Source organism: Tiliqua scincoides, chromosome 12 (assembly GCF_035046505.1).
Source record: "Tiliqua scincoides isolate rTilSci1 chromosome 12, rTilSci1.hap2, whole genome shotgun sequence".
Lineage (NCBI taxonomy): Eukaryota > Metazoa > Chordata > Lepidosauria > Squamata > Scincidae > Tiliqua > Tiliqua scincoides.
In genome coordinates, this window is record NC_089832.1 from 1,441,718 (window position 1) to 1,467,535 (window position 25,818).

General features: G+C 48.7%; 1 protein-coding gene across 2 annotated transcripts; it reads left to right on the forward strand.

Annotated features, from left to right (window-relative positions):
• The first annotated feature begins 1,976 nt into the window (after positions 1–1,976).
• FOXO4 (forkhead box O4) lies at positions 1,977–25,613 on the forward strand. 2 transcript variants are annotated; one of them, XM_066640219.1, is made up of 3 exons: positions 1,977–2,423; positions 17,302–18,539; positions 22,166–25,613. In XM_066640219.1, exons 1-2 carry the CDS (start codon positions 2,010–2,012, stop codon positions 18,520–18,522), a joined length of 1,635 nt encoding a protein of 544 aa, XP_066496316.1. In that variant the 5' UTR covers positions 1,977–2,009; the 3' UTR covers positions 18,523–18,539; positions 22,166–25,613. The 2 variants fall into 2 exon arrangements, with proteins under 2 accessions (XP_066496316.1, XP_066496317.1); XM_066640220.1 differs by lacking the exon at positions 22,166–25,613 and adding an exon at positions 20,225–20,355.
• The last annotated feature ends 205 nt before the right edge of the window (positions 25,614–25,818 follow it).

Consider the following 25,818-nt stretch of genomic DNA (forward strand, 5'->3'; position numbering starts at 1 on the left):
TACAAGTTAGTTTTAGCCCTGAAGTAGCAGGCAGTTCTGTTTGCGTCCGTTTGGAGAAGCAATTCCTGAGGCAGCTGTGTGCCAGCTAAGAACCAAATTCAGCCTGGCTGAGCAATGTAGCCTCAAAGATTATGCCATAAAGTGTGCCTGAACTCCCCTAGAGCTTGTGCAGAAAGCCCAGTTGTGCCTCTGTCCTCAAGTTCTGTCTTGCCTCCTTTCCTCAGTAGCACTGCAGGTTTAACCCACAGGGGTACACTTTTAGGGTGCAATCCTATCTCCTTATGACAGTGCTTTCCAGCACTGGCATATCAGTGCCAATGGGACATGTTGCTGCATCCTGCAGTTGGGTTCATTCACGGAGGCCTCCTCAAAGTAAAGGAATGTTTGTTCCCTTACCTAAGAGCTGCACTGCCCTTATGTCACTGCTGGAAAGCACTGACATAAGGGGTTAGGATTGCACCCCGAGTCCCTGTTTAGTGTATGCAGCAGGCAGAAATAGCTTTAAGGTGGCTATTGATAATGAATGGCTGAAAGAGCTCCAGTTGGGTGCCTCCATTAATGGCAAGACTCTACTCGAGCAAGTACAGAAGGAAGGAGAATGTACTATGGGGTGCTTTTTCTGTTTCCCCGAGTGTTGCAAGTTCCAGGGGTGCAGCATTATTCCCTTTTCCAAATGAAGCCTGATTGGCAGGGACACTGGAGACACATGGTCTTGGTTCCATCGCAGAAGGGGGCAGCACTGAGCAACAGCTTAGGCTGCAGGATTTTGCATTTATGATCAGAACAGAGAACTTATTTTTTGTTAGCAAATAATATCCAGATTTCTATGCTACAATAATAGTCACACTTCGAAAAACAGTCTCAATGTTGTGTAAGAAAAGATGGAGAAGTGTTGAATTCCCAGTGCAAATCTAGTATCCTGTGTGGAACACTTTAGCCCAGTGGTTCCCAAACTTTTTAGCAGCGGGACCCACTTTTTAAAACAACACTGTATCAGCACCCACCTAGCTTTACAAGACTTTAAAAAAATCTAGAAATTACATTCATTAACAAAAAATTGATCCATTTCTTTAAAGAGGCAGTCCTAATGAATTTTAATGAAATGTTCTCCGATCTTTCCTGTTTCTTGGGGGCAGGGGTGGGGAAATCTAATAAATAATTTTTTAAAAACCAGGAGGCCTCAACTAAGGCCCAGCCCTAGCTAACTTTCCAGTGCTCATGCAGTCATGCCAATGGGGTTCTGCGGACGGGGGAGCAGTCATGGAGGCCTCCATAAGTTCCATTGTGGGAACTTCCTAGTATGTTGGGTACTTCTGCAGCAGTCTGCCTGCTGCAGGGGTTTTGCACAGCCATGCGATCCCCATTTGACTGGTGCACTTGAGGCTTCCAAACCACCAAATGGGAGCCTGGTGTCAGAGGTGTAACTAGGGTGGAGCCTGAGGGGCACCTGACTTGGGTGCTATAGGGTGGGGGGCTCTCAGAGGCATGACTAGAAGCCCTGGCAGCCTGGGCAGTGATGTCACAAAGTCACTTCCGGGTTCTCCCTGGAGAAGGAGGCAGTGCTGGTGGCTGTGTGCCCCCCACCCCACCTGTTCCTTCTCCTTTCGGGGAGCCTCAAAGGGAAAAGGAAGGGGGTGTGTGAAGCTACTAGCACTGCCTCCTCCTCTGGGGAGAACGCGGAAGTGACGCCACAATGTTATGTGACACTGTGACGTCACCGCCCCTGCTTGACGTCATGCAGCCCCAGCAGAAGGGCCTGTGGGCGGCGTCAGGAAGCGCAGCTAGCCAGCGGCGTTGCGTCGGAGCAAGCCGGTTGGGTGGCCACGTGCTTGAGCCGGCGCGACGCCTCCTGGGAGCTGTAGTTTTTGCCCGCACCGCCCGCCCTGCCGGGAAAGCGAGTCCCGGGTGGAAACTACAGCTCCCAGGCGGCGCCGGGCGCGCAGGCGCAGAGCGGCGCCGAAGCCTGAGGTAAACAGAGAGCCGCGCCGAGCGGCGAGAGGGGAGCGGCCATGGCGGAGCCGGCGGGCAGCCCCGCGGCCGCGCCGCCATCCCCGGACCCGGAGTTCCCCCCGCAGAGCCGGCCGCGCTCCTGCACCTGGCCCCTGCCGCGGCCGGAGCTGTCGGGGCCGGGCGCGGGCGGCCTGGGCAGCCCCGAGGAGGCGGGCGCGGCGGCGGCGCCGGGCGCGGCGGGGGGCCCCGGCTCGGGCGCGCGGAAGGGCGGCTCGGGCGCGGGCTCCGGCGCGGGCTCGGGCGGCGCGCGGCGCAACGCGTGGGGCAGCCAGTCCTACGCCGACCTGATCAGCCAGGCCATCGAGAGCGCGCCCGAGAAGCGCCTCACGCTCGCCCAGATCTACGACTGGATGGTGCGCTCCGTGCCCTACTTCCGCGACAAGGGCGACAGCAACAGCTCCGCCGGCTGGAAGGTGAGCTGGCCCGCGAGCAGCCCCGCGCCCGCACTTACCTGGGAGTCGGCCCGGTGACTGTAATGGGGCTTACTTCTGAGGAGACGGGCAGAGGATGTGGTCTGAGGCTGCCGTCCTGTCCACACTTACCTGGGAGTAAGCCCCGCTGACTATAATGGGGCTTACTTCTGAGGAGACAGGCAGAGGATGTGGTCTGAGGCTGCCGTCCTGTCCACACTTACCTGGGAGTAAGCCCCACTGACTATAATGGGGTTTACTTCTGAGTTGACAGGCAGAGGATTGGGTCTGAAGCAGCCAACCTGTCCACACTTACCTGGGAGGAAACCTCCTTGACTATAATTACTACATATTAGGCATGCAGAGGATTGGGCTCTGAGGCTGTGATCCTGTCCACACTTACGTGGGAGTAAGCCCCATTGACTATGATGGGACTGACTTCTGAGCAGACATGCATAGGATTGGACACTGACAGCACAGTCCTAGGCTTGCCTGCTCACAAGTGAGTCCTGCTGTGTTTGACGGGGCTGACTCCTGGGAAGGTGCATCTGGGATTGCAGCCTTGGATCACAGCCCTTTGCTTGTCTACTCAGAAGTCAGTCCCATGGTGTTCAGTGGGGCTCACTCCCAGGAAAGTGTGTCTAGCTTTGCAGCCTGAGTTCAACGAGACTTACTGTGCACAGGTCCGTGTGCCTCCTCTGCCAGCGTGTAAGGCCAAGGGGATGCACAGTCCTCTGCATGCTTACCTGGAAGGAGGACCATCTGTGTGGGGCCCCTTTCAGTGTGTCGCTCTTCCAAGGGGATGTGCAGAAGTTTCCTCTGTGGGATGGTAGTTCATTTGCGCTGTAGACTTAATTGCTGGGCCCTGCCTGCTTGTGCATTTGGCTTTTCTGTGTAGAAGAATCTCACTTACCCTTGGCTAGAGTTTGCAAGCAGGGTAACTCTTTTATAAAAACATGAAAATCCTTAGTCCATCCAATGTGGAACTCCTGTGGAGCTGTGTTTGTGGAACTCCTTGCCACAGGAAGTAGTGATGGCATCTTGCCTGGATGCCTTTAAGAGGGGATTGGACAAATTTCTGGACGAAAAGTTCATCACTGGTTCCAAGCCACGGTAGGTATGTACAAGCTCCTGATTTTAGAGGTAGGCTGCCTTTGATTGCCAGATGCAGGGGAGGGTACCAGGATGCAGGTTGTGTCTGTTGTCTTGTTTGCTCCCTGGGGCATTTGGTGGGCCACTGTGAGATACTAGATGGGCCTTTGGCCTGATCCAGCAGGGCTCTTCTTATGTAAACCAATCCAATGTGCTGTTTCATAAGCCCCAACTTAGTCCTCCTTTTCTGGAAAAATTATTTTAGCATGTGATGGCTCAACTAACTAGAAATCCTGAAGGCTGCTCAGGTTTTCTTCAATAGTATTTTATTGATTACTAAATATATATATTTGCTTTGGGATCCCTTTTTATAAGTTCCCAAACTAGCCCTTTAGTTTGTACCTTTTTCTGTTCCCCGTTATTTCCATTTCTTTACTTGGTATTTATTCATAAATTGATATACTCCGATCTAAATTATGCCCCATTCAAGAGGAACTGTGTTTTTATGTAATGAAATTGTAAAACAAAGGGTTAAAAAACTTAGGGAGCCCAACATGATTGTATTTATTATATGTGTAGTGCCATCCGGGTCTATGATGCTTTATGCTCCCCCATTCAAATACAGTGTGTGCATTTTTAAAGTTGACATTATAGTGTTCAGAATTACAGTGCAATCTTGTATATTTAGCATGATTGCACTGTATATGTGGAGTTTATTCCCAAGAACGTGTGCCTTTGTGTAGGGTTACAGCCTTAAACAGCAGCATTGGTGTTACTGCTGTTCCCTTTTGCAGTGAGTGAGACATCACCAAAGGACAGCTAAGGGGGGGGGAGAAGTACAGGTAGTTCCTGATTTGTGTACAGTTCTGTGCACGTTTCCTCAGTAGTTCAGTGGTAAATCAGTAGGTCGTAACTTTGTGACCCTAATGAGTGCATAGTAGGGTTGAGATTTGAATCAGAGACTTGCTGACTTAATAGTGACCTACATACTCAGTAGACCACCTGAGTTCAGTGGATATGCACATGTAGGATTGCTGCTGTAATTGTTAGGCTACAGCAGCATACACGTTGAACCTACTTATCTGTGGATTTTGGATCTGTGGATTTGGCTCAACGAGGGTCCTCCAGACCCCCGTTGAGCTAGATTTGGCTCAACCGCATGCAGCCTCCACAGACCTCAGAACGGCTCTGGGTGTGACTGGAGCAAGGTTCCAGATGCTTTTGGAGCTCAGTGCTGCCTGAAACCTGCGTGATTTGGTTTCATGTGGAAGTCAGTATCCACGGGGATCCAGGAACAGAACCTTGGTGAATAATGGGGATAATGACCTGTATAGGATTTCTGTTTATTCAGACAGCTTTCCACCCTGCTCCTTTTCTCAGCAGTGTTTCCGGATCATCCTGTACTGCTATTTTAATATTTGACAATTTGTAGATTGTGCTTTCACCATCACATTTACTGACATTTTTTCCTTCTTTATCTCCTCTTTTAAAAAAACAAAACCAAGCCTGAGGAACAGTTCAGTGAAAGATGACAGCTAGCTTGCTCTTATGTAAATTTTACTGGGCCCTAAGAGAAGTCATCTATTATTGTCCTTGTGCCTTAGACTTGTATAAGATGAAGATGTTCAACAGGTGATGTTTTCATGACATAACTGCAGCAATGAGAGGGAAGAAACTGCTTGAGCATAGACACAGCGCATATTCTTCAGCACTGAGTAACTGCGGACTGTTCTTCCACATATCTGGAGCTATACTATGGAACTTCTGGGTCATGACTTACAGGAATTTTGCAACCCCAGAATTCACTGCTGTTGGTGATCTGGCCATCAGACTAGTGAATGGGACTTGATTTGAGCTGAAGCTCAGGCACAGAAATGTGTTAGAGATGAAATAGCATTTCTGAGCACGTACAGGATACCTCCTTCCAAGCACTACCTACCCACAGTGATGATGCCAACTTGCTGTTGGGCTTCCTGGCTAAAAAAAATCCTTGGACTTTGAAGGCACTGGCTAATCTGTGAGGTATGGTGCCTGGTAGGGGAGAAGGTGAGAGATGCTCTTTACACTCTCACATAACACCAGAACCAGGGAACATTCACTAAAATTGAGTGTTGGGAGAGTTGGGACAGACAAAAGAAAATACTATTTCTTTACTCAGTGTGTGGTTGGTCTGTGGAACTCCTTGCCGCAGCATGTGGTGACGGCATCTGACCTGGGTGCCTTTAAAAGGGAATTGGACAAGTTTCTGGAGGAAAAATCCATTATGGGTTACAAGCCATGAAGTGTATGTGCTGCCTCCTGATTTTAGAAATGGGCTATGTCAGAATGCCAGATGCAAGGGAGGGCGCCAGGATGCAGGTCTTTTGTGATCTGGTGTGTTCTCTGGGGCAATTGGTGGGCCACTGTGAGATACAGGAAGCTGGACTAGATGGGCCTATGGCCTGATCCAGTGGGGCTGTTCTTGTGTTCTTATGTTCTTATGTAAGGTGCGACTGATTCCAGATGTGGTGGGTAGGGAGCAAAGGGCATCAAGTGCTGCTTGGTAGGTGTGGTTTATAGAAGGGGTGCCAAACAGACTGTCCAGAATGTTCTGTGGGTTTTCTTTGAATTTCTGGGCACTGAGGAGACTGTTTGGTCTTGAGCTTTGTGTGTGGTAGAGTACTGGAGTTCCTTGATCTTAATCCTCTTATATGATTTTACTTTGCAAATGAGAGGCCACTGGATTTGGCTGTCTGTTCTCTACTCATGCTGGTAATGTGGACTTCTGCAGGGTGTTGCTCTCAATAGAAGGCTGGGATTGGTTCCACCTCCTTTTCCCTATCACCTTACTGCCCTGGTGACTCTCTGATGGCCCAGATATATCTGTAGTGCAACATGTTGCCCGGGGCACAGCAGTGTGCAGAGTATGGTTATCAGCAGCTGGCTTAGGGGATCCTCACTCTGGCCTCTACGGGTGTGGTGGTTGTGTCCAAGGCTTTGGGGCTCTCTTCTTTCCTTACCACTTCCCTTCCTTTTCTGTTTTTAGCTAATGCTTAAAAATGTTACTGACCTCTGGAAATGTAATTTTAGTGCTAGGAATTGAGTGGGGGACGGACGGACTTTTTTCTAGCCCTGTTTTGTTGGGTACAGTTTGCTCTTTGAATTTCCTCTGGATAACTTCGAGACTAAACTGGCCTCGTCAGGCTGGCTAGGACTTTCTTGTTTGGGTAGCTGTTTCTGTTAGTGTCCATTCTTGGGTACTGAGTAGCCTTTGTATTTTTTTTTTTGTAGGGGTGGAGCTAGTACAGCTGACCACTCTCTGGCCCATGGCTTGTCTTTGGCCCCCATCGTGCTTGACCCTTCAGTTCACTTTGTTTCAACACTTCCAAGAAAGGCCACTCCCTACCCCCTTTGTAAATGTTCTCTGAGGGTTCTTGGAAAGACACAAGCCTGAGCTGGGACTCTGGGCCAGGCTGCTGTGCAAGACCAAGTGTCACTTGAATGGTTTTCAGTACTGAGCTTCAGTTTTTTGTCACCCAGCTGCGTTGATGTTCAGTATAAATAACTCCTTCATAGCCTGCATTCCTGGCTCACACAGTCTGTCCTTCAGAAAGGGATCTTTGGGCAGAGAAAGAACATGTCTGCTCTGAGGAAGCTCAGTAAAGCTGAAAAGGCTTTCAGAAAGAGGACTTTCTTTTTAAATATGAGCCTCATTTGTTCTAAAATTGGGAAATGCCAGTCTTAAAGGAAATTGGCTCCTTCAGGGACTTTAGATGAGGTGGTGCTCCCCCCTCCTCTCTGTCTGTTCTGAATCCCAGAATAGCACCACCTGCATGAATTATGTGGCCTCTGCAAGCTTTGCATTTCAAGTGGTAAAAAATGGCCTGGTCTTTGCTGCAGGATTCGACAGGCACTCAGACAATTGTACACTTTCTCACTGTGGAAAACAGGCCGTCAAAAGCAGTATGTCTTTGTATGGCGAGGCAATTAAAAAGAATGTCTTGTTTGAGACGCATCTGAAATGTAGTTCTGGCAGTGATGACTTTTGATCTAGGGCTGCCCAATTTTGCTTTTGATCCTCCTCCCTTATACGTTTTAGAGATGCAGCTTAAACGCTTATTCCCAGAGCTTGTACTTTGGCTGTGACCTTTAGCATGGGCAGTACAAGGCTGTTATCAGCCTTGACAAAAGCCATATTGTGGCTTGCTATTTCTCTGCAGTCTCTCTGGAGAAGTACTCTGTAACAGACTAGTGAAGCCAACCATTTGGAAGTTGCTTGAGGCAGGCCTTGTCTAGTGACTTGCCTGGCAGGCCTTGTCTTGAGGACAGGTGACTCTGGATTTAATATTGGGCGGTACTCAGGATCTGGTTAGAGATGTCAATGTTACTGAGCCATTGGGGAACAGTGATCATGCTGCGATCTATTTCGACATGCACGTCGGGGGAAGAATACCGGGCAGATCTCTCACAAAAATCCTTGACTTCCGACGGGCGAACTTCCCTCAAATGAGGAGGCTGCTTAGAAGGAGGTTGAAAGGGAAGGTAAAAAGAGTCCAGTCTCTGCAGAGAGCATGGAGGTTGCTCAGATCAACAGTAATAGAGGCCCAGCAGAAGTGTATACCGCAAAGGAAGAAGGGCTCGACTAAGTCCAGGAGGGTGCCCGCATGGCTAACCAGCCAAGTTAGAGAGGCCATAAAGGGCAAGGAAGTTTCCTTCCATAAATGGAAGTCTTGCCCTAATGAGGAGAATAAAAAGGAACATAAACTGTGGCAAAAGAAATGTAAGAAGGTGATACGGGAGGTCAAGAGAGACTATGAGGAACACATGGCCAGCAGCATTAAGGGGAGTAATACAAGCTTCTTCAAATATGTTAGAAGCAGGAAACCTGCCAGAGAAGTGGTTGGCCCTCTGGATGGTGAGGGAGGGAAAGGGGAAATAAGACTTAGAGATGGCAGAGAAATTGAATGAGTTCTTTGCATCTGTCTTCACAGCAGAAGGCCTCAGGCAGATACCGCTACCCGAACGGCCCCTCCTAACCAAGGAATTAAGTCAGATAGAGGTTAAAAGAGAAGATGTTTCAGACCTCGTTGATAAATTAAAGATCAATAAGTCACCGGGCCCTGATGGTGTCCACATTAAGGAATTGAAGAATGAAGTTGCTGATCTCTTGACTAAAATATGCAACTTGTCCCTCAAAACGGCCACGGTGCCAGAGGATTGGAGGATAGCAAATGTCACGCTGATGTTTAAAAAGGGAAAGAGGGGGGACCCGGGAAACTATAGGCCGGTCAGCCTAACATCCATACCGGGTAAGATGGTGGAATGCCTCATCAAAGATAGGATCTCAAAACACATAGACGAACAGGCCTTGCTGAGGGAGAATCAGCATGGCTTCTGTAAGGGTAAGTCTTGCCTCATGAACCTTATAGAATTCTTTGAAAAGGTCAGCAGGCAGGTGGATGTGGGAGAACCCGTAGACATTGTATATCTGTACTTTCAGAAGGCATTTGACACGGTCCCTCACCAAAGGCTACTGAAAAAACTCCACAGTCGGAATTAGAGGACAGGTCCTCTCGTGGATTGAGAACTGGTTGAAGGCCAGGAAACAGAGAGTGGGTGTCAATGGGCAATTTTCACAATGGAGAGCAGTGAAAAGCGGTGTGCCCCAAGGATCTGTCCTGGGACCGGTGCTTTTCAACCTCTTCATAAATGACCTGGAGACAGGGTTGAGCAGTGAGGTTGCAAAGTTTGCGGACGACACCAAACTTTTCCGAGTGGTGAAGACCAGAAGTGATTGTGAGGAGCTCCAGAAGGATCTCTCCCGACTGGCAGAATGGGCAGCAAAATGGCAGATGCGCTTCAATGTTAGTAAGTGTAAAGTCATGCACATTGGGGCCAAAAATCAAAACTTTAGATATAGGCTGATGAGTTCTGAGCTGTGTGTGACAAATCAGGAGAGAGATCTTGGAGTGGTGGTGGACAGGTCGATGAAAGTGTCGACCCAATGTGTGGCGGCAGTGAAGAAGGCCAATTCTGTGCTTGGGATCATTAGAAAAGGTATTGAGAACAAAACGGCTAATATTATAATGCCGTTGTACAAATCTATGGTAAGGCTACACCTGGAGTATTGTGTCCAGTTCTGGTCACCGCATCTCAAAAAAGACATAGTAGAAATGGAAAAGGTGCAAAAGAGGGCAACTAAGATGATTACGGGGCTGGGGCACCTTCCTTATGAGGAAAGGCTACGGCGTTTGGGCCTCTTCAGCCTAGAAAAGAGATGCCTGAGGGGGATGTGATTGAGACGTACAGAATTATGCATGAGAAGGATAAAGTGGATAGAGAGATGCTCTTTACACTCTCACATAACACCAGAACCAGGGGACATCCACTAAAATTGAGTGTTGGGCGGGTTAGGACAGACAAAAGAAAATATTTCTTTACTCAGCATGTGGTTGGTCTATGGAACTCCTTGCTGTAGCATGTGGTGACAGCATCTGACCTGGTTGCCTTTAAAAGGGGATTGGACAAGTTTCTGGAGGAAAAATCCATTACGGGTTACAAGCCATGATGTGTATGTGCAACCTCCTGATTTCAGAAATGGGCTATGTCCGATGCAAGGGAGGGCACCAGGATGCAGGTCTCGTGTTATCTGGTGTGCTCCCTGGGGCATTTGGTGGGGCTGCTGTGAGATACAGGAAACTGGACTAGATGGGCCTATGGCCTGATCCAGTGGGGCTGTTCTTATGGTCTCTCTCATCTCTGCAGAAATTAAGAACTGGGTTGAAAAGAGAGCAAATCCTGTGGGACAGCAATACCATGAGCTTGTCTAATCCTTAGAATGTTAAGTTCTTCCATAAATTCCAGGCCGTACATGGACCTGCAGAATGGGCATAACCATGGCTTTTATCTATGCTGCTCCAGTTTCTTGCAGGAAGCCACCTTGAGCTGTACCCTGTACCTCTTGGGAGATGAGGTGGGGTGAAGTTGAATCAAGGTAAATCCAAATTAATGGGGGATTGCAAAGGAGTGGTGTTAGGTCCATCTGCCTGAATCTCTTGTCTTTGTGATTTATTGGTCATCTCCAGCTGCTATGCAGTTTTGAGTTTCCCATCTCCATAACGGCAAAACTGTAAATCTCAAAAGGAAACTGACTTCCTTTCAGAATGAAAAATGGCAGTACAGTTGTGGCTAAAGGGGGTCGTATTCCAATGAAAGCAACGAAGTTAATGCCTTCAGTAGGCTAGTTGGCTGTCAGGAAACCTCCATGTAAACTGGGCTGACTCTTTGTTAGCTGGGCACATCCCATGGATGCCAGGGAAGACTACATCCCTGTTGAGGTTTGACTAGAGGCTGTCCCTTGGTGTTGCTCCTGTGTGGAGAAAAATATTTGTTTTGGTTCCTTAGTGACAAAAGGTAATTACATTGTGAGATGATTGGGGCTCAGTTTTCTTGGGTGGAAAGCATCATGTCTAAATGTTGCAGCTGTGATCTGTGCTGTGAGTGCCACATCCTTTGCAGAGGTTCCGGAGATGGTGTGGTGCCTTGGAAAAAGTTCTCCAACAGCAGCCGGGTCTGTTCCTTCTGTGGTGTTTCTCACAGGGGTTTTGTGGTTGACTTATCTGGTTCTTGGTGCACCACCATAGGGTCGATGACAGGAAGGAAATGGTCCGTTTGGATGTGGGGTGGGATGGGGTATTGCAACATAGAAAATCAGGGACCATATATAACCCAGAGCTTGTGCAAATGTTTGTGGTTCTGGAAATGTTTGGGTGGTAGGGAAAGTCAAGAGGAGCTGCTGGGGCAACCATATGTGTGGTAGAAAGGAACAGAGATGAGTGGGAAGAAATTATAACACTGAGGGGTAGGAACATAAACAAGGAGATGAGTCCAGTTGTACCAGCAACTTAATCCACTAACATCTGTAACAGAGCATGCACCTTCTCTTTGGTGTTGTCAACCTTGCTTGTTCCTAAGTGAATGCTGTAGATTAAAAACAGGGTGTAAAATCAGGACAAACATGCCCTGCCCCAGAGCCATTTGGGTTCAGAGTCCCAGAGGGCACTTTCCCACTCCCTCCCTGCACAGTGCACTGACTGCTCTTTGTAACTCAGTTGAATTATCTTGGAAGACTGGGCTGCTGTTCCTGCCAGGTTTTGGAAAGAGCTGTTTCCCCTGAAGAGAATGTGCAGAGGTTTGCCCTGCAGCTATGCCTGGCCTGGGAGGGGGGCTGTTTCTGGAGCAGGGTGGGGTCAACAGTTAAGTGCCCAAGTTTGCAGATGACCCCCCCCCCCCAAGATGTGGAGGTGGCCCTGTGTTCCCATGTTAAAAGGTGGTTGGACATTGTCAAGAAGTGCAAGCCTCTCCATGGCTGCTGGTCAGGCTGGCCCTGGGTGTTCAAAAGCTGTCTGCCTCTGAATGCCAATTGCAGGGGAGCAGTAATGGGATTCCTTTCTCTTCTGCTCAAGGGCTTCCCAGAGGTATCTGGTGGGCCACTCTGGCAAGCAGAATGCTGGTCTGGATGAGCATTTGGCCTGATTCAAGCAGGGCTTTTCGTATGTTCCAGTATGCTAATATAAGTTCAAGCTCTGTAATATATTATACAGAGTCTATATATGACTTGAGTAGAGGTGTGTTACTCCACAGAAAATGCTGCTTGTGTGTCCCCATCGTCCTCTCCTCCCGACCATTTACTCCCGACTTTGTGGGACAAGAAAAATGGAATGTTGGGAAGGGAGAACTTGTGATGCACAATCTTTGAAATGTGTGAAATGCTAGGAAGTGTTTGAGCTTTTGGAAGGGGAGAGGCCCATGGTTAGGAAACGGCACACATAGGAACTTGACAACTAAACTTGGGCCTTCTGCCTTGCCCAGTATAATAGTGTGGTGGTCAGAATCCCACAGTGAGGCAGGATGTAGGAGAGGAAGATTGATGTGTGGTGATGGCAGCACTTCAAGAACTGTAGACATTTCAGGTGCAGAGTTGTTTGTATCACCCTTGCAGGGAAGTTTGGGGTTTGATAATGTTTGCTTCTCTCTCCAAATCATCTCCCTGGGCCCTTCTCAATGTGTCACGTTTTCCTTTTCAAATTCTTGAGGTGCCATTTTTTCTATAAAGCCTTTGGTTACTCCTCCCATGAAGTTTTTGTTTCTAACTGCTGTGAAGTCTGTTAGCTGCACTTAATTACAGTCTTCTCCATTGCCTGCATCTCCATCTCCCCCACTGTGTCAGACTTCGGATTGCACTCTCCCTGGGCCAGGGATCTGTTTTGTCTGCTTCTGTTGTCGGGCTCTGTGTACAGTGGCAACTGTAAGCCATGACTGAGTACTTTCTAGCTTTAAAATGCTTCCAGCTGCTTTGGAGACTGTTGGTCTCTCCCTTGCCATGCAGCAAGAGTTTGCAACATGATAGGGGAGGTGCTGTGCATTCCTCCCAGGAAAGTCTGAGCATTTGGCACATCAAATGTTATTGAAAACCGTCATTTCCTGTCTGTCCTGGTGAGGACAGCTTGCGCCCAGATTGCTGCCAAAATCCTTGGAGCACTTAAAGAACTCTGGAAGAGAACTACCACCCTGGTTTTCAGAACCACTCTGATGTAAATACCAGCATGTTACTTCTAGGTAACTAGCACTTGCAACAGCCAATGTGTGGGATTTGGAGAGCCCCAAGGTTTTTAAAGTTGCATTTCTTAATTGATTTGAAGTCTCATAATTGCTGAACTTGGAGTCCCAAGATGGAGGCATCCATTTCTAGAATGTTGCATGTTCAAGAAATATGGGAGAAGGACAGGAACTTTGAAAGAGTTTTGAGGGGCGATTATGTGTTATGAAGCAGTGTCAGGAATTTATTATATTTTTTTTAAAGTATCCTGCTCTAACATAATTTAAAGCATGGCGATAATAAATAAAATATAAAATCAAAAGCAATGGAATGATATGCAAGTGAGGATAAAAAAACACCAGTTAAAGCACAGTATCTAAAACATCTTTGCCTGGCTCTGGGAATGGCTCAGGCTTGGTGCCAGGTGAGCCATTTTGGGGAGAGAATTCTAAATTGAGGCAGCACAACTGAAAGGCCTTTCCACAAATCACAACTTGCCTAACTTCTGAAAGTAGGAAGACCTGAAGAAAGTATTCCAAGGAAGCTTTGAATAGCTAGGCAGGTTCGTGATGTGTGTTTACCTGACATAACTTTTCGGTCACTGTGAAATCTCTTAAGAAAAGTCTGTTCATTTTCTTATTCATTAAAGAAACTCTCTTCAACTTCCTAAGGGGGGGGGAGAAGTACAGGTAGTTCCTGATTTGTGTACAAGTTCTGTGCCTGGAAGCGTTAGAACTCACATGACTCAGGTCAGTGTTCTTGCACAGGTGTGAAAGCAGAAACCCAGACAGACTTTGCAAAAGTGTAGATGAAACTGTCCATAATTTGGGGTGCCCTTAAGTCAAGGACTACCAGAGAGCTAGTCTCAAATGGGCGTATGGCTGACAGGACTTATTATCACCTCCTTTCCTGTCCTTTGAAGTGCTTGAAAGGACTTTGAGGTTGTTTTGGAGCTTTTTCCCCTCTTCGTTTGTTCATCTTAATGCATTTGTATTAGCACACATATTGTGTGTAGTGGGGGGGGGGGTAATAAAGATCTTGGGCAACACACAGCACTCCTATCAGTGGCGCCTGACCTGCTGTGCTGTTGCTGCAGTTATGGGCCCTCTTTCATAATGACTAAGTTGAACTGCCAGAGAATCTCAAGTGCTGTTTAATAGTCTTGTTAATAAGACAGTTCTTCCAGAAAGATGCTGTTCTCTTTTTTTCTTAATCTCTAAAACTCTGAGCGGCTTGAGCTCTGTGCATTGCAGACAGACTCCATGAACTGGATTTCTCTTTTAGTACCATACATTCCTGTGCCATTTTCAGATGGTGAGGGTTTTGGAGAGGCATTCAGGGAATCTGCCTTGTGTTTAAACAGTCCTCCTCCCCTGTCCATTGAATTATCACCTTTTGTATTCTGTAGAGACAGTGAGTGGGGCTGGTTTGGGTAGAAGGGGTTAAACCTACAGGAAGGCATTTTAATTATAGTTTAGTGTTGTGGACTGTCTGAACAGCAGGCCCACTTAGAGCCTGTGAGAATCTGGTGGAGGGATTGAGGTACAGATCTAGGTTAATCTTAGTGCTTTTCAGCTGAATTCTTAGCAAAACACAGAAAACAAGCTTGCCTGGTACTCCCTGTGTGTGTGTGTGTGTGTGTGTGTAATTGATCAGGCAGGCATGGTTTGTGTGTAGCTAAAAGGGTTGTTGAAATCACTTTGACACAAAGTTGTGAATAAGACACTCCGTAATGATGCGCCTGTAAACACTCAATTTTTGTTAAGTACTGTTAAAGTAGGAACAGGGCTGGGTTGCCTTTGTGGCTTCAAACTTTCTGCTGGTTTGTCTTTATGCCAGGTTTGATCTGCATGGATTGCTCAGTACTCATCCTTTGCTTTTTCTGCTGCAATAGCAGCATTGCTACTTTGGAGCAGGAAGACCTTCAAACTCTGCTTTTTAAAAAAATGGGGTTCTACCTTGACACGACTCCTGGACAATCTAGTTGGCATGACTGTGGCTCAGTCCTGAGTTGTTTGAGCCGCCATTTTGCCTAGTTCTCAGAAGGCCTGCTGTGATACAGCTCTTCCTTTCTCTGTGTGCAGCCATGCTTTGCTGCCTGTCTATCCAAAGCCTGCAGACTGTCTTAATTTCACCAGAGAAACCAGGACTTGTGAGTTTTGTTGTGCAGCTGCAGTGTTCCAGAACAGTACAGCTGTTGGGCTGAGGTCGTCTCTTGACGCAAGGCTTAGCACACTGTGGTTCTGGCTGAGCAGGCCTGTTACCCAGAAACAAAACCTTACTACTATTCCTAGGAAGTTACATGCTGTTCTGAACCTCTTGGTTTCAGGTCACACTGAAGTAAGTGGAGCCAAAGTCTTGTGGTTATGCAACTAGACAGCAGTCATTCCTTTGGGGGAGTGGGGTGGCTCTTGTGGGCCAGCTGGTTGGCTCACTCCCTGTGGGGCGGGGCTGTTCGGCAGCTCAGAGCTTGCAAACCACGGGGGGGGGGGATGGGCCTCTCTTTCTAAATTGAGAACAGCCATGGGTGGCCTGTGGTCTGTTCGATATTTTTCCCTTGCTAAACTGCAGAGAAGATATCTGGAAGCAAAAGAATCTCAAGCTAGTCTAGTGTAAACTTTTTGAAAAGAGCCTTGTATATTGAATTCCCTGAACTTGCGATTGTGCAGCCGGAAGGAGTAACCAGTTGATCTCCTTGCATGTGCTGTTAGTGGGCCAGTAGTTCTGGATACTGCCCAATTAGGAAGGCAGCTCAGTGCTTTCAGGGCTAGCTGTTTTCTGAAGCACCTTCTTGAACTGTGGGCTTGAAGAGAGGCCTGGGTCTCTGACAAAGCTCAAGCCAGGCTCCTGGGTGCTCTGCTTATTCCCTCTGGATCAAGTAAGGGGTTAGTGAGGTTAGTCCCCTGTTAATGTTTCACACTGCTTGAATTGGTGATTGCATCCCTGCCATTCCACTGTTTAATCCTTGCTGAGAATTTGGTTTGATGTGAACTACTGGATGGTTCACAGGCTGTGTTGTGACCACCCCAGAGAGAGAGGAATGTGGCACATCTTTCCAGCAGGAATGATGCTGAAGGCCAGCAGAGGCTGGAAGTGGTGCCAGAGTTGGTGTCTGATTCCCTGGATGGCTAAATGCCAGTGAACACAAGCAAATCAGAAGTAGGAAGTCTTTTGACTTCTCTGCTGAAAACCTCCAGTGTGCAAGGGAGGTGGAGCTTCAAGAAAGGAAAAGGGGAAAACCTCATTGGATTGGTAGCTGGTTCAGAGTTGAGGTCAACTGCCCAGTTTTGGAGACACCCCTTCCCCATCCGTTTGGCCTGAAAGCAGCCCCAAGTTGAGAGTAGCCCAGGCCCCTTGGGCTGCTTAAACCCAAGTTCAGGAGAGCTTTGAATGAACGATCCCAAACTACCTTTCTGTCAGATTGATAAGCCATGTTGCCAGTGCAAGCATGTGCCTCAGTTTGTCTTTCCCAAAAGCCTGCTGGCACCTTTATGGGCTTTATTGCTGGATCGTGCCTCTCCCTTTATTTTTTTGGTCTGTAGTGGTCAGGCACCTGGCCGTCTTCACCCTCTTCGCTACCAGGTAGGTTAAAGATCAAGCAATGAGGAAAGTTTATTGAAACAGAAGTAGGAGGAAATTACAAAACGTGTACATGCAAAAATGCTTGGTTAATGAAGCACCTCAGCACTGTTCTTTCAATGCTTAGACAATTATTTAGGAAAACAAAATACAATATAAAATATGATGCAACTTGCTAGACTTCATTCCTGCTGTTATCCAGAGGCAGCTCTGCCTACCTCTGGATGGTTCTCAGCTTTGGTAGCACTGCCTGAGAGATGGGCTGGATCCTAGCACTGGCAGTCAATACAAGGGGCAGGAGCATTCCTCTGCTTAACTGTAAGTGCCCTGTGATAGTGCTGCCATTGTGCCTTGTTGCTCAGGGAACTGTCACCTGGGCACCATTACCTGCTGCCGGGCTGTGATGTGTGCCTGCTCTGGGAGGGCTTCTGGGATGAAGGAGCTTAATCCTCAAATCAGAGACCATATGTTGGCTCCAGTGACTGTGGTCCTCCAGCATTCACTAGCCTGTTTTGAGACGGAGAGGGGGAAAATCCTTTAGTTTTCACCACAGCCTCTGTAAAGGGAAGCAAGATCTCGGATAGTTTGAACAGGAAGGATGCTAATGGGCTGCCCTTCTGTTTTCTTTCCCAGAACTCCATCCGGCACAACCTCTCTCTGCACAGCAAGTTTATCAAAGTCCACAATGAAGCGACTGGGAAAAGCTCCTGGTGGATGCTCAATCCAGAAGGTGGCAAAAGTGGGAAAGCTCCGCGGAGGAGGGCGGCTTCCATGGACAACAGCAGCAAGCTGGCCAAAGTCCGAGGGAAAGCCACCAAGAAGAAGGCAGCAATGCAGGTGACCCCGGAGCCCACTGCAGAAAGCCCTGGCTCTCAGTACCCCAAGTGGCCTGGCAGTCCCTCCTCCAGAAGCACTGAGGACCCGGACGTGTGGACCAGCATCCGACCTCGGACCAGTTCCAATGCCAGCACCATCAGCAGGTTGTCTCCGATCCTCACGGAGCAGGAAGACCTGGCTGATGAGGAGCTCCTCCCCTCCCTGGTCTACTCCAGTGCGTCCAGCAACGTCCCACCCACTGTGACCGAGGAGCTGGAGCTCATTGATGGCTTGAACCTGATGTCGCCCAGCTCATCCCTGCTGCAGCCCCCACAGCCAAGTTCAGGCAGCCTGGCCCAGAGAAACCCCAGTTTCTCCTTGCGGACCCAGGGTCCCGCTGCGCAGGCCTCATCGTTTGGCAGCTCCCTCTTCAACCCTGTTGATATCTCGCTGCATAGTTCTGCTGGCCACTTCTCTGGCCCACAGACCCTGGAAGCCCTCCTCACCTCCAACTCACCACCACCCAGTGATGTGATGATGACACAGGTGGATCCAATCCTCCCGCAGAGTGGAGGCAGGCTGAACAGCCAGGCTTTCCTACTCCTGGGGGAGCAATCCTCCAAAAACAAAATGAGTTCCGTTAACCCGCTCCGGAAGTCTTCAGAGCAGCAGCTGGACTCGGTTGGTGCCACTGGTTTGCACTCTCCCCTTACCTTGGTGGCATCACCTCAGAATACAGCCAGCCTATCGACTCTGAAGGCACCAGGCCCAACACAGTCTGCCCAGGTGGTCCAGCTGGGCACCCAGCCGCCTCTGCCTGCTGCCACATTTCCCCCCTTTGGAGGGAATCCGGACAGGTTGCCCAATGACTTGGATGTTGATATGTACATGGAGAACCTTGAATGTGATGTGGATTACATAATCAACACCGACCTCATGGATGGAGAAGGGCTGGACTTCAATTTTGAACCCATTCCGTCTGCTCCCAGTTATCCCAGCACCTCGCAGGCCTCCAACCACAGTTGGGTCCCCAGTTAACTTCAGGACTGATGAAGGTAAGTGAACATACACCATAAGAACAGCCCCACTGGATCAGGCCATAGGCCCATCTAGTCCAGCTTCCTGTATCTCACAGCGGCCCACCAAATGCCCCAGGGAGCACACCAGATAACAAGAGACCTCATCCTGGTGCTCTCCCCTACATCTGGCATTCTGACTTAACCCATTCCTAAAATCAGGAGGTTGCGCATACACATCATCGCTTGTACCCCATAATGGATTTTTCCTCCAGAAACTCGTCCAATCCCCTTTTAAAGGCGTCTAGGCTAGACGCCAGCACCACATCCTGTGGCAAGGAGTTCCACAGACTGACCACGCGCTGAGTAAAGAAATATTTTCTTTTGTCTGTCCTAACCCGCCCAACACTCAATTTTAGTGGATGTCCCCTGGTTCTGGTATTATGTGAGAGTGTAAAGAGCATCTCCCTATCCACTCTGTCCATCCCCTGCATAATTTTGTATGTCTCAATCATGTCCCCCCTCAAGCGTCTCTTTTCTAGGCTGAAGAGGCCCAAACGCCGTAGCCTTTCCTCATAAGGAAGGTGCCCCAGCCCCGTAATCATCTTAGTCGCTCTCTTTTGCACCTTTTCCATTTCCACTATGTCTTTTTTGAGATGCGGCGACCAGAACTGGACACAATACTCCAGGTGTGGCCTTACCATAGATTTGTACAACGGCATTATAATATTAGCTGTTTTGTACTCAATACCTTTTCTAATGATCCCAAGCATAGAATTGGCCTTCTTCACTGCCGCCGCACATTGGGTCGACACTTTCATCGACCTGTCCACCACCACCCCAAGATCTCTCTCCTGATCTGTCACAGACAGCTCAGAACCCATCAGCCTATATCTAAAGTTTTGATTTTTTGCCCCAATGTGCATGACTTTACACTTACTAACATTGAAGCGCATCTGCCATTTTGCTGCCCATTCTGCCAGTCTGGAGAGATCCTTCTGGAGCTCCTCACAATCACTTCTGGTCTTTACCACTCGGAAAAGTTTGGTGTCGTCTGCAAACTTAGCCACTTCACTGCTCAACCCTGTCTCCAGGTCATTTATGAAGAGGTTGAAAAGCACCGGTCCCAGGACAGATCCCTGGGGCACACCGCTTTTCACCTCTCTCCATTGTGAAAATTGCCCATTGACACCCACCCTAGTAGAGATTCTACATGGCAGGTGAAGCTGAAGTTCTCCTTTGCAATCTGCATACTGGCCCTTTCAACATTGTTGGTAAGGAATGGAACTCAGTTTCTTCCTCTTTGAGACAGCCATAGATTTGAGAAAGATACAGGGGTTAGGAAAGATTCTTGGGGGCTTGGAAAAATATTTTGAATTTCTTGGAACCAGCTTCACATTTTATGTGCATGGGACCAAAAAATATTTCAAGCATTGAGGTGTTCAGTTTCTCCAACCTTGATTTTCATCCAACTTCTGCTATTTTGTCCTCATGCACTGCCACACTAAAAAAGGTCTCCCCCAAACAGTTGGCCTTTCTTTCTAGAGAAAGTGTATCTAGTTTACTAGCAGCCCTTGGACCATTTGTAAGTGGATGGCTGCAGTCGTGGGAGTGATAAAAACATCTTCTCATGCAACTGCCCTTGAGACAGGATGGTGTCTTGTTAGGTTTAACTTGCCTATAGTTTAACTTGCCTGGCTCTAAAACTGCTTTAATGTCACCAGGGTAACAGCTTAACACAGCAGCTGGTGACATGCAGATGGCCGCGCAGTGGGTCACAGGCGTGCCTTTACTGTCCCTGCCCCAAAGAAGTGTCCTGAATCCATAAGGTCTCATGAAGGACTTGCCTTGAGTTGACTTTTTTTGGTCCCAAGACAAAGTCAAGCCCCTTTTCCGCAGGTATTGGAGTCTTTCTTTCTTTCTTTCTTTCTTTCTTTCTTTCTTTCTTTCTTTCTTTCTTTCTTTCTTTCTTTCTTTCTTTCTTTCTTTCTTTCTTTCTTTCTTTCTTTCTTTCTTTCTTTCTTTCTTTCTCTCTCCCTCTCCCTCTCCCTCTCCCTCTCCCTCTCCCTCTCCCTCTCCCTCTCCCTCTCCCTCTCCCTCTCCCTCTCCCCCAATTGTGAACAGCAGGCCTCCTGAACCTTTTCTTAAGGATGGAACTGTTTAATCATGTCATCAAAGCTGAGCTGCTTTGTATACCTCTGAGGCAGTTTGGAGCTTGCACCCAGAGATGCAATGCTCATGTCTTCTAAACATGGCAAAGACCCCAAGCCAGGGGTACTCAGCAAATGCTCCTGCTGTGAATGGTGGTGTGTTACAAACCCTTCTTATTTATTAATTTATTATTTATTCATTCATTTAAAAATGTATTCTTAACCACATTCTAGCCTTTTTCATGGGAGCATAGAAGTTGCCTTTCTCTTGCTAGACTGAAGGCATGTAGAGAGTGGTGGGAGAGAAAGGGTCCTGATTCTGGAAACTGACTCATTGAGAAAGAGTTTGATTCAGGATCAGTCGCTTTGCAGACCGGCCCACAAAAGTGTGCAATCCAGAAGAGAACAGAAACCAACTTCTGTGATGAACACATGAAGCTGCCTTATGTCAAATTGGCCCTGGTCCAATCACCTCTTCGACACTGGCTAGCAATGGCTCTCCAGCTCTTGTCCCCAAGGCCCCCCCTTTTGAAGCAGAGGTGCCAGAGCAGGTGCGCCGCCATTGAGCTGGGGCCTCTCTTCATGCTTCCCTGCCTGTCACCTCCATGCACCTCTTACACCAACAATCAGTTGAGCGAGTGTTTGTGAATGCAGAATAAGGTCTCATCTTTCACCTTCTCCTCCCTAATGTTATCTCCTTTTTTCTCCAGTGTTCAAGGGAGTGGTGTTAGTAAATGGTTTGAAGTTGTGCTGAGTTCACACACTTGCTTCTGTTCTGCTACTGGTTTTCTCTTTTGAGGATGACTCTTTCACAAGTCATACAATGAGTGACTCTCTTGTCCCTTCCCACATGTGGAATGTGCTGTGTACTTCTGACCATTTGATGGGAGTAGCAAGCAGTCATCAGTGGTGTCTCTGGGACACCCACACTGCTCCTTTCATTCTTTTGAATTCTAAGTTCTAGTAGCATTTGCAGGTAAAATGAAAATGGAGTGATTGGTTGTGGAGTTAATTGTGGTCCAGGTGCCTTTAGAGGAGAGAGTCTGAGATGCTCCCAAAGTAAAGAGGACAGTAGGCGGTGGACCAAGGGCAGAATGAGTATGATGTCCTGTGTGTCATGGCTGTGCTCAAAGTCAGAAATTAAGAGGCAAAGAAAGCCTGGACTCCCAAGAGTTGTGGTGATTTATTGCAGAACGATCTCTTGACCTTGGGATCTGGAAGCAATCTGACAGTTGCGGATTAACATGGGGCTTCTGTTGGGACTGATTGACCTACATTTGCCTAGTGTGGGAGTCTTGAATCTCACAGACCTCTGTTAGTGAATAGGGGCTCAAGGGCTCATAGTTCTGACCTGATCTGGAGACTCTTATTTTAGAAAATGGGATTTTGTGGAAAGGGGGGGGGCTGAATATCTAGAAACTAAGGCTTCTTCAGACTTGGTGTGTCCAGTATGTGCACCTCTCTTGTCAACCATGTGTTATAGGCAACTAAGCATCTACTTTCTGTTTCCCCCAGTACCCTTCTGGTTTTGGAACTTTGCACCCCCAGAAGTGTCTGGAACGGAAGGAGTACCTGGCGTCTGTCTGTCTGCTCTCCAACCCAGCTGGGAGGAAGGTGCAAACTGGTGGGAAGCCGGAGATCTTGTCAAGTGCCACATCTCTTCCTGAGCCTACCATAAGCCCTGTAAAGCTCACCCAGGCCCCTCCCTGCAGGAGCCCGAGAAAAGCCCCAGAAAGCACTTCGCACACAACCCAAGACTGTTCCTGCTCTGCAGAAGAACCCGCTACATTGATGGAGTGTGTGTCTGGTGGTTGTGGGTCAGGGCTGTCGGAATGGGGCTGCTTTGTGCCCGGCATTACCCCTCCATTCAAGCTCTGCCTCAGCTGTCTTTTGACTTGGTGCCCTAAGCCTTGATGGAAGAGTGGGTGAGAAGCCTGGATCGGCAGGCTGTGCAAGGGCCCGAGTCGACAAGTCCCTTCCCTCATGGGGGCTTTCCTTGTTTCTTTTCTGGTGGTGTAGCATGCGTAATGTGTGAGGGTGGATAAAGAGAGCCTCTCAGTGTGGAACAACTCAGCTGAGCTTGTGCTTGGCTGTGCCAACCAGCAGGCCTTTTCTGGACACCGACATCTGACCTGGTGTGGCAAAGGTCCTAGGTGTGCTGGGCCAGTGGGTAGCACTTTCCAGACACTGGGACTGCTCCAAAGCAGACAAGCAGGTGCTAAAAGCTATTGCTAAGAAACTAAAAGGACCTTCCTCTTCGCCATGGGTTTGCTCACGGGCTGCCCTCTTGCAGCTGAGAGGTGGGAGACCCAGGCCGGGCCTTAAACAGGGCCCCAACCAGTGTTTGGCTTTCCTTCTTTTTTAAAATCCAGAAGGGTGTTTTCTATGGATGAACTATTTTGGAGATTTAAACGAAAACCAAACCCCACATATTTGGGAAGGGGGCAGGGCTTTCTATGGTAGCCTTCAAACCATAAGTGTCTCCGTCTTGGGTGCCTTTCCCTCCCTCAGGCAGCATTGCTCTGGTGGCGGCCTGCTCTGCCTTGAGAATGATGTGGCATCTCCTTGGGCCCTGCATACAGTAGTGGCGCAGAGGGGAGAGGAGAAGGGCACTAGGAGAGCTTTGTTCTTTGGAACTGGGGCAGATGAGGGAGTTGTACATTATAGATAATTACCTGTAAAGCTAGCTGCAGATTAACTAGAAGCTTTTGTAAACTGGGGGGGAGGGGGAAAGCTATATATTTTATCAGAGAACCCTATGAGATTATTGGCTAAAAAATGCAGACTGTTTTCTTGTAGCTTTATACCTTTTGATACCAGACAAAACACTAAAGCATGTGAGGCTGTGAACTTGTCTGAAGACGGGATTAGGAGAAAGCGCTGAGGGGGTGGGGCTGAGGCCTGTGGACAAAGCACAAAGGCCTCTCCTGCCTGGCAGAGCCCTCTGGCAGCCTTGCGCCAAATCATGAATCACCAGCAGGATGTGCTTGCGGGGTGGGGGGGCCTTCTAAGCCTTAGAAGTAGCTGCTGCTGCTGCCGCCGCCGCCGCCGCCGCCTTGGGAACCCTCTTGCCCTCCCTTTGTGAAGAATGTTTCAGGGCTTGCATTTCAGGCTTGCCCCTTCGCTGTCTGTCTACCTCTGCTCAGCAACTGACAGCCTCAGGTTTAGCTGGATCTGCCTGGAGTCAGCTTCTGGTGCTGGTGGACAGAGCCCAAAGAGAACAGTTGGGATTTAGGGGTGGGGAATCACTTTATCCCCATGGGGAAATTGGTCTTCTGAGTCAGGGAAACCCCAGGAAAAAAGCTGTCAGGATTAGGTGTGTATCCCCTGCAGCACTATGGTTCTCTGGCAAGAGGGTGGTAGTTGCAGGCTATCCTTGGTGTCTGGAGTGTTCACTGGTGCTGCTGGAGTCGGGGGGGGGGCAGGAAAGGTGAGGCTTCAACTGATGTCAGGCACCAGCCAGAGGGGCTGCAGCCCACCTCCAAATACTTTTCCATGAGTGGGAGGGACGGGTGCAATCTTTCAGCAGCTAACAAAGTTCTTTCTAGCTGAGTGGGGGGAAAAAATAGGATGGCTTGTCCTTCAACACCTTATAATGAGGACCCTGTGGCCTTGGGAGGCAAGGCTGGAAGGAAAGATGAGAAGGCCAGGTCCTGACCGCTTGCTGCTGCAGCAACCCAGGTCAGTGGTACCAAGCTGTTGTATCCTGGCAGTGCCTTCAGGCTCGAGTCCCTGTGTGCACCTGCTTAACCACTTTGTGTCGCACGCCTCTGGGAGGCTCTAGCAGCCTTTCTTGGAGAGGTAGCAGCATGTTCTGGCTACAGACCTGCATCAGCCAAAGGTTGAACTTGAGAAGGGAGGGGGTTGGCAAGGAGGAGGTGCTGTGACCTTCCAGTGCATCTGCTTTCTGAACGCAGGGCCCACAAGCTATGTGGCTAGTGCATTATATTAGCCATGAACTAACTCCAGAATCAGGATTCTGGGGGAAGCCACCTGCCCTCCTTTTCATGGCAGAGTGGGAGCCTAAGTGCGGGTGGGGAGGGCCTCTGACCAAGTTGAGGGGAAGTGAGAGTCTCTGGGTTCCTGTAGGTATGAGCATGATGCTGGGCTGTGAAGACTGCAGTGTGGGAAGCGAAAGGGCAGATTTGAAGCAGATTCATTTCCACCACTGATGCCACCCTCTGCTCTCATGCTCACAAGTACAGCTAGCATGGTCTTGAAACCTGTTCTCTACACCTAACTGTGTACTGAACGAGTGGATAGTGTCACCCCTTTGAACTGCTTTGGGTCCATTAAACGTGTATGAAGGAGTAACTGATCTGCATTAAGTGATCTTAAAGAGGCACCTGCAGCCCCTTGTTGGTTCCCTCTTCTTCAGGATATGCTCAGAGCAGCCAGAAGGAAAGGAGAGCTGGACTGCAAGGGCCTTTCTTGCTGCATGGTGGCATATCTGCCTTATTCTTTAACAAATCAAGGTGGTGGGGTAGATCCAGGGCAGGGTCTGGCAGCAGAGTACATTTTGGGGGTTTGTGCTAAGGTTGCTTGTGGGTGGTAGTTGGCAGGGCACAGTTTTGGTATTTGGGAGCAGCTGGGGGTAAAGCCAATTGCTGGGTCACTGTGCAAGACTCAGGGCGGGGTGCTGGAGCTCTGGATGCAGCAGGTGAGCCAAGCTGATTGTCTTTCCAAGTTAGTGTGTGAAGGACCCTGGGGAGGGGTGGTGGTAATGCTTGTGCAGTGCACATGTTCTCCCTGCCTGATCTTGCCCACTCCGTGCCAGTGTTGGCAGATGGGAGAGGAGCTGACTAGAACAGGCTCTACCCTGTTCCTTCTGATTTTTGTCCTTGCTATACTTCAGTTTCGCCTTTTGTAGCAGTAGAATCTCAACCCCTTCCAGGGCTTTCCCATATCTCCCTGTGGAATATGCTAGAGGGCAAAATGTGACAAATAAATCTCTCTACTCCTCTGTCTTTGTCAGTGCCATTCTTGCTTCTGCCCCGGCTGCTGGGGGGTGGGGGTGGCCTCTGAGCTTCTGGTCATTGGGGGTGTCTGCCCATGAGGAAGGCAGAAATGTGTGTGTGTTTTACCCCAAAGCTGCCTGGGAGCAGGATAAGGTCATCTTGCTTGCATGTAGACTTTTAGAAAGAGACGGTCCAGTCTTGGGCAATGAG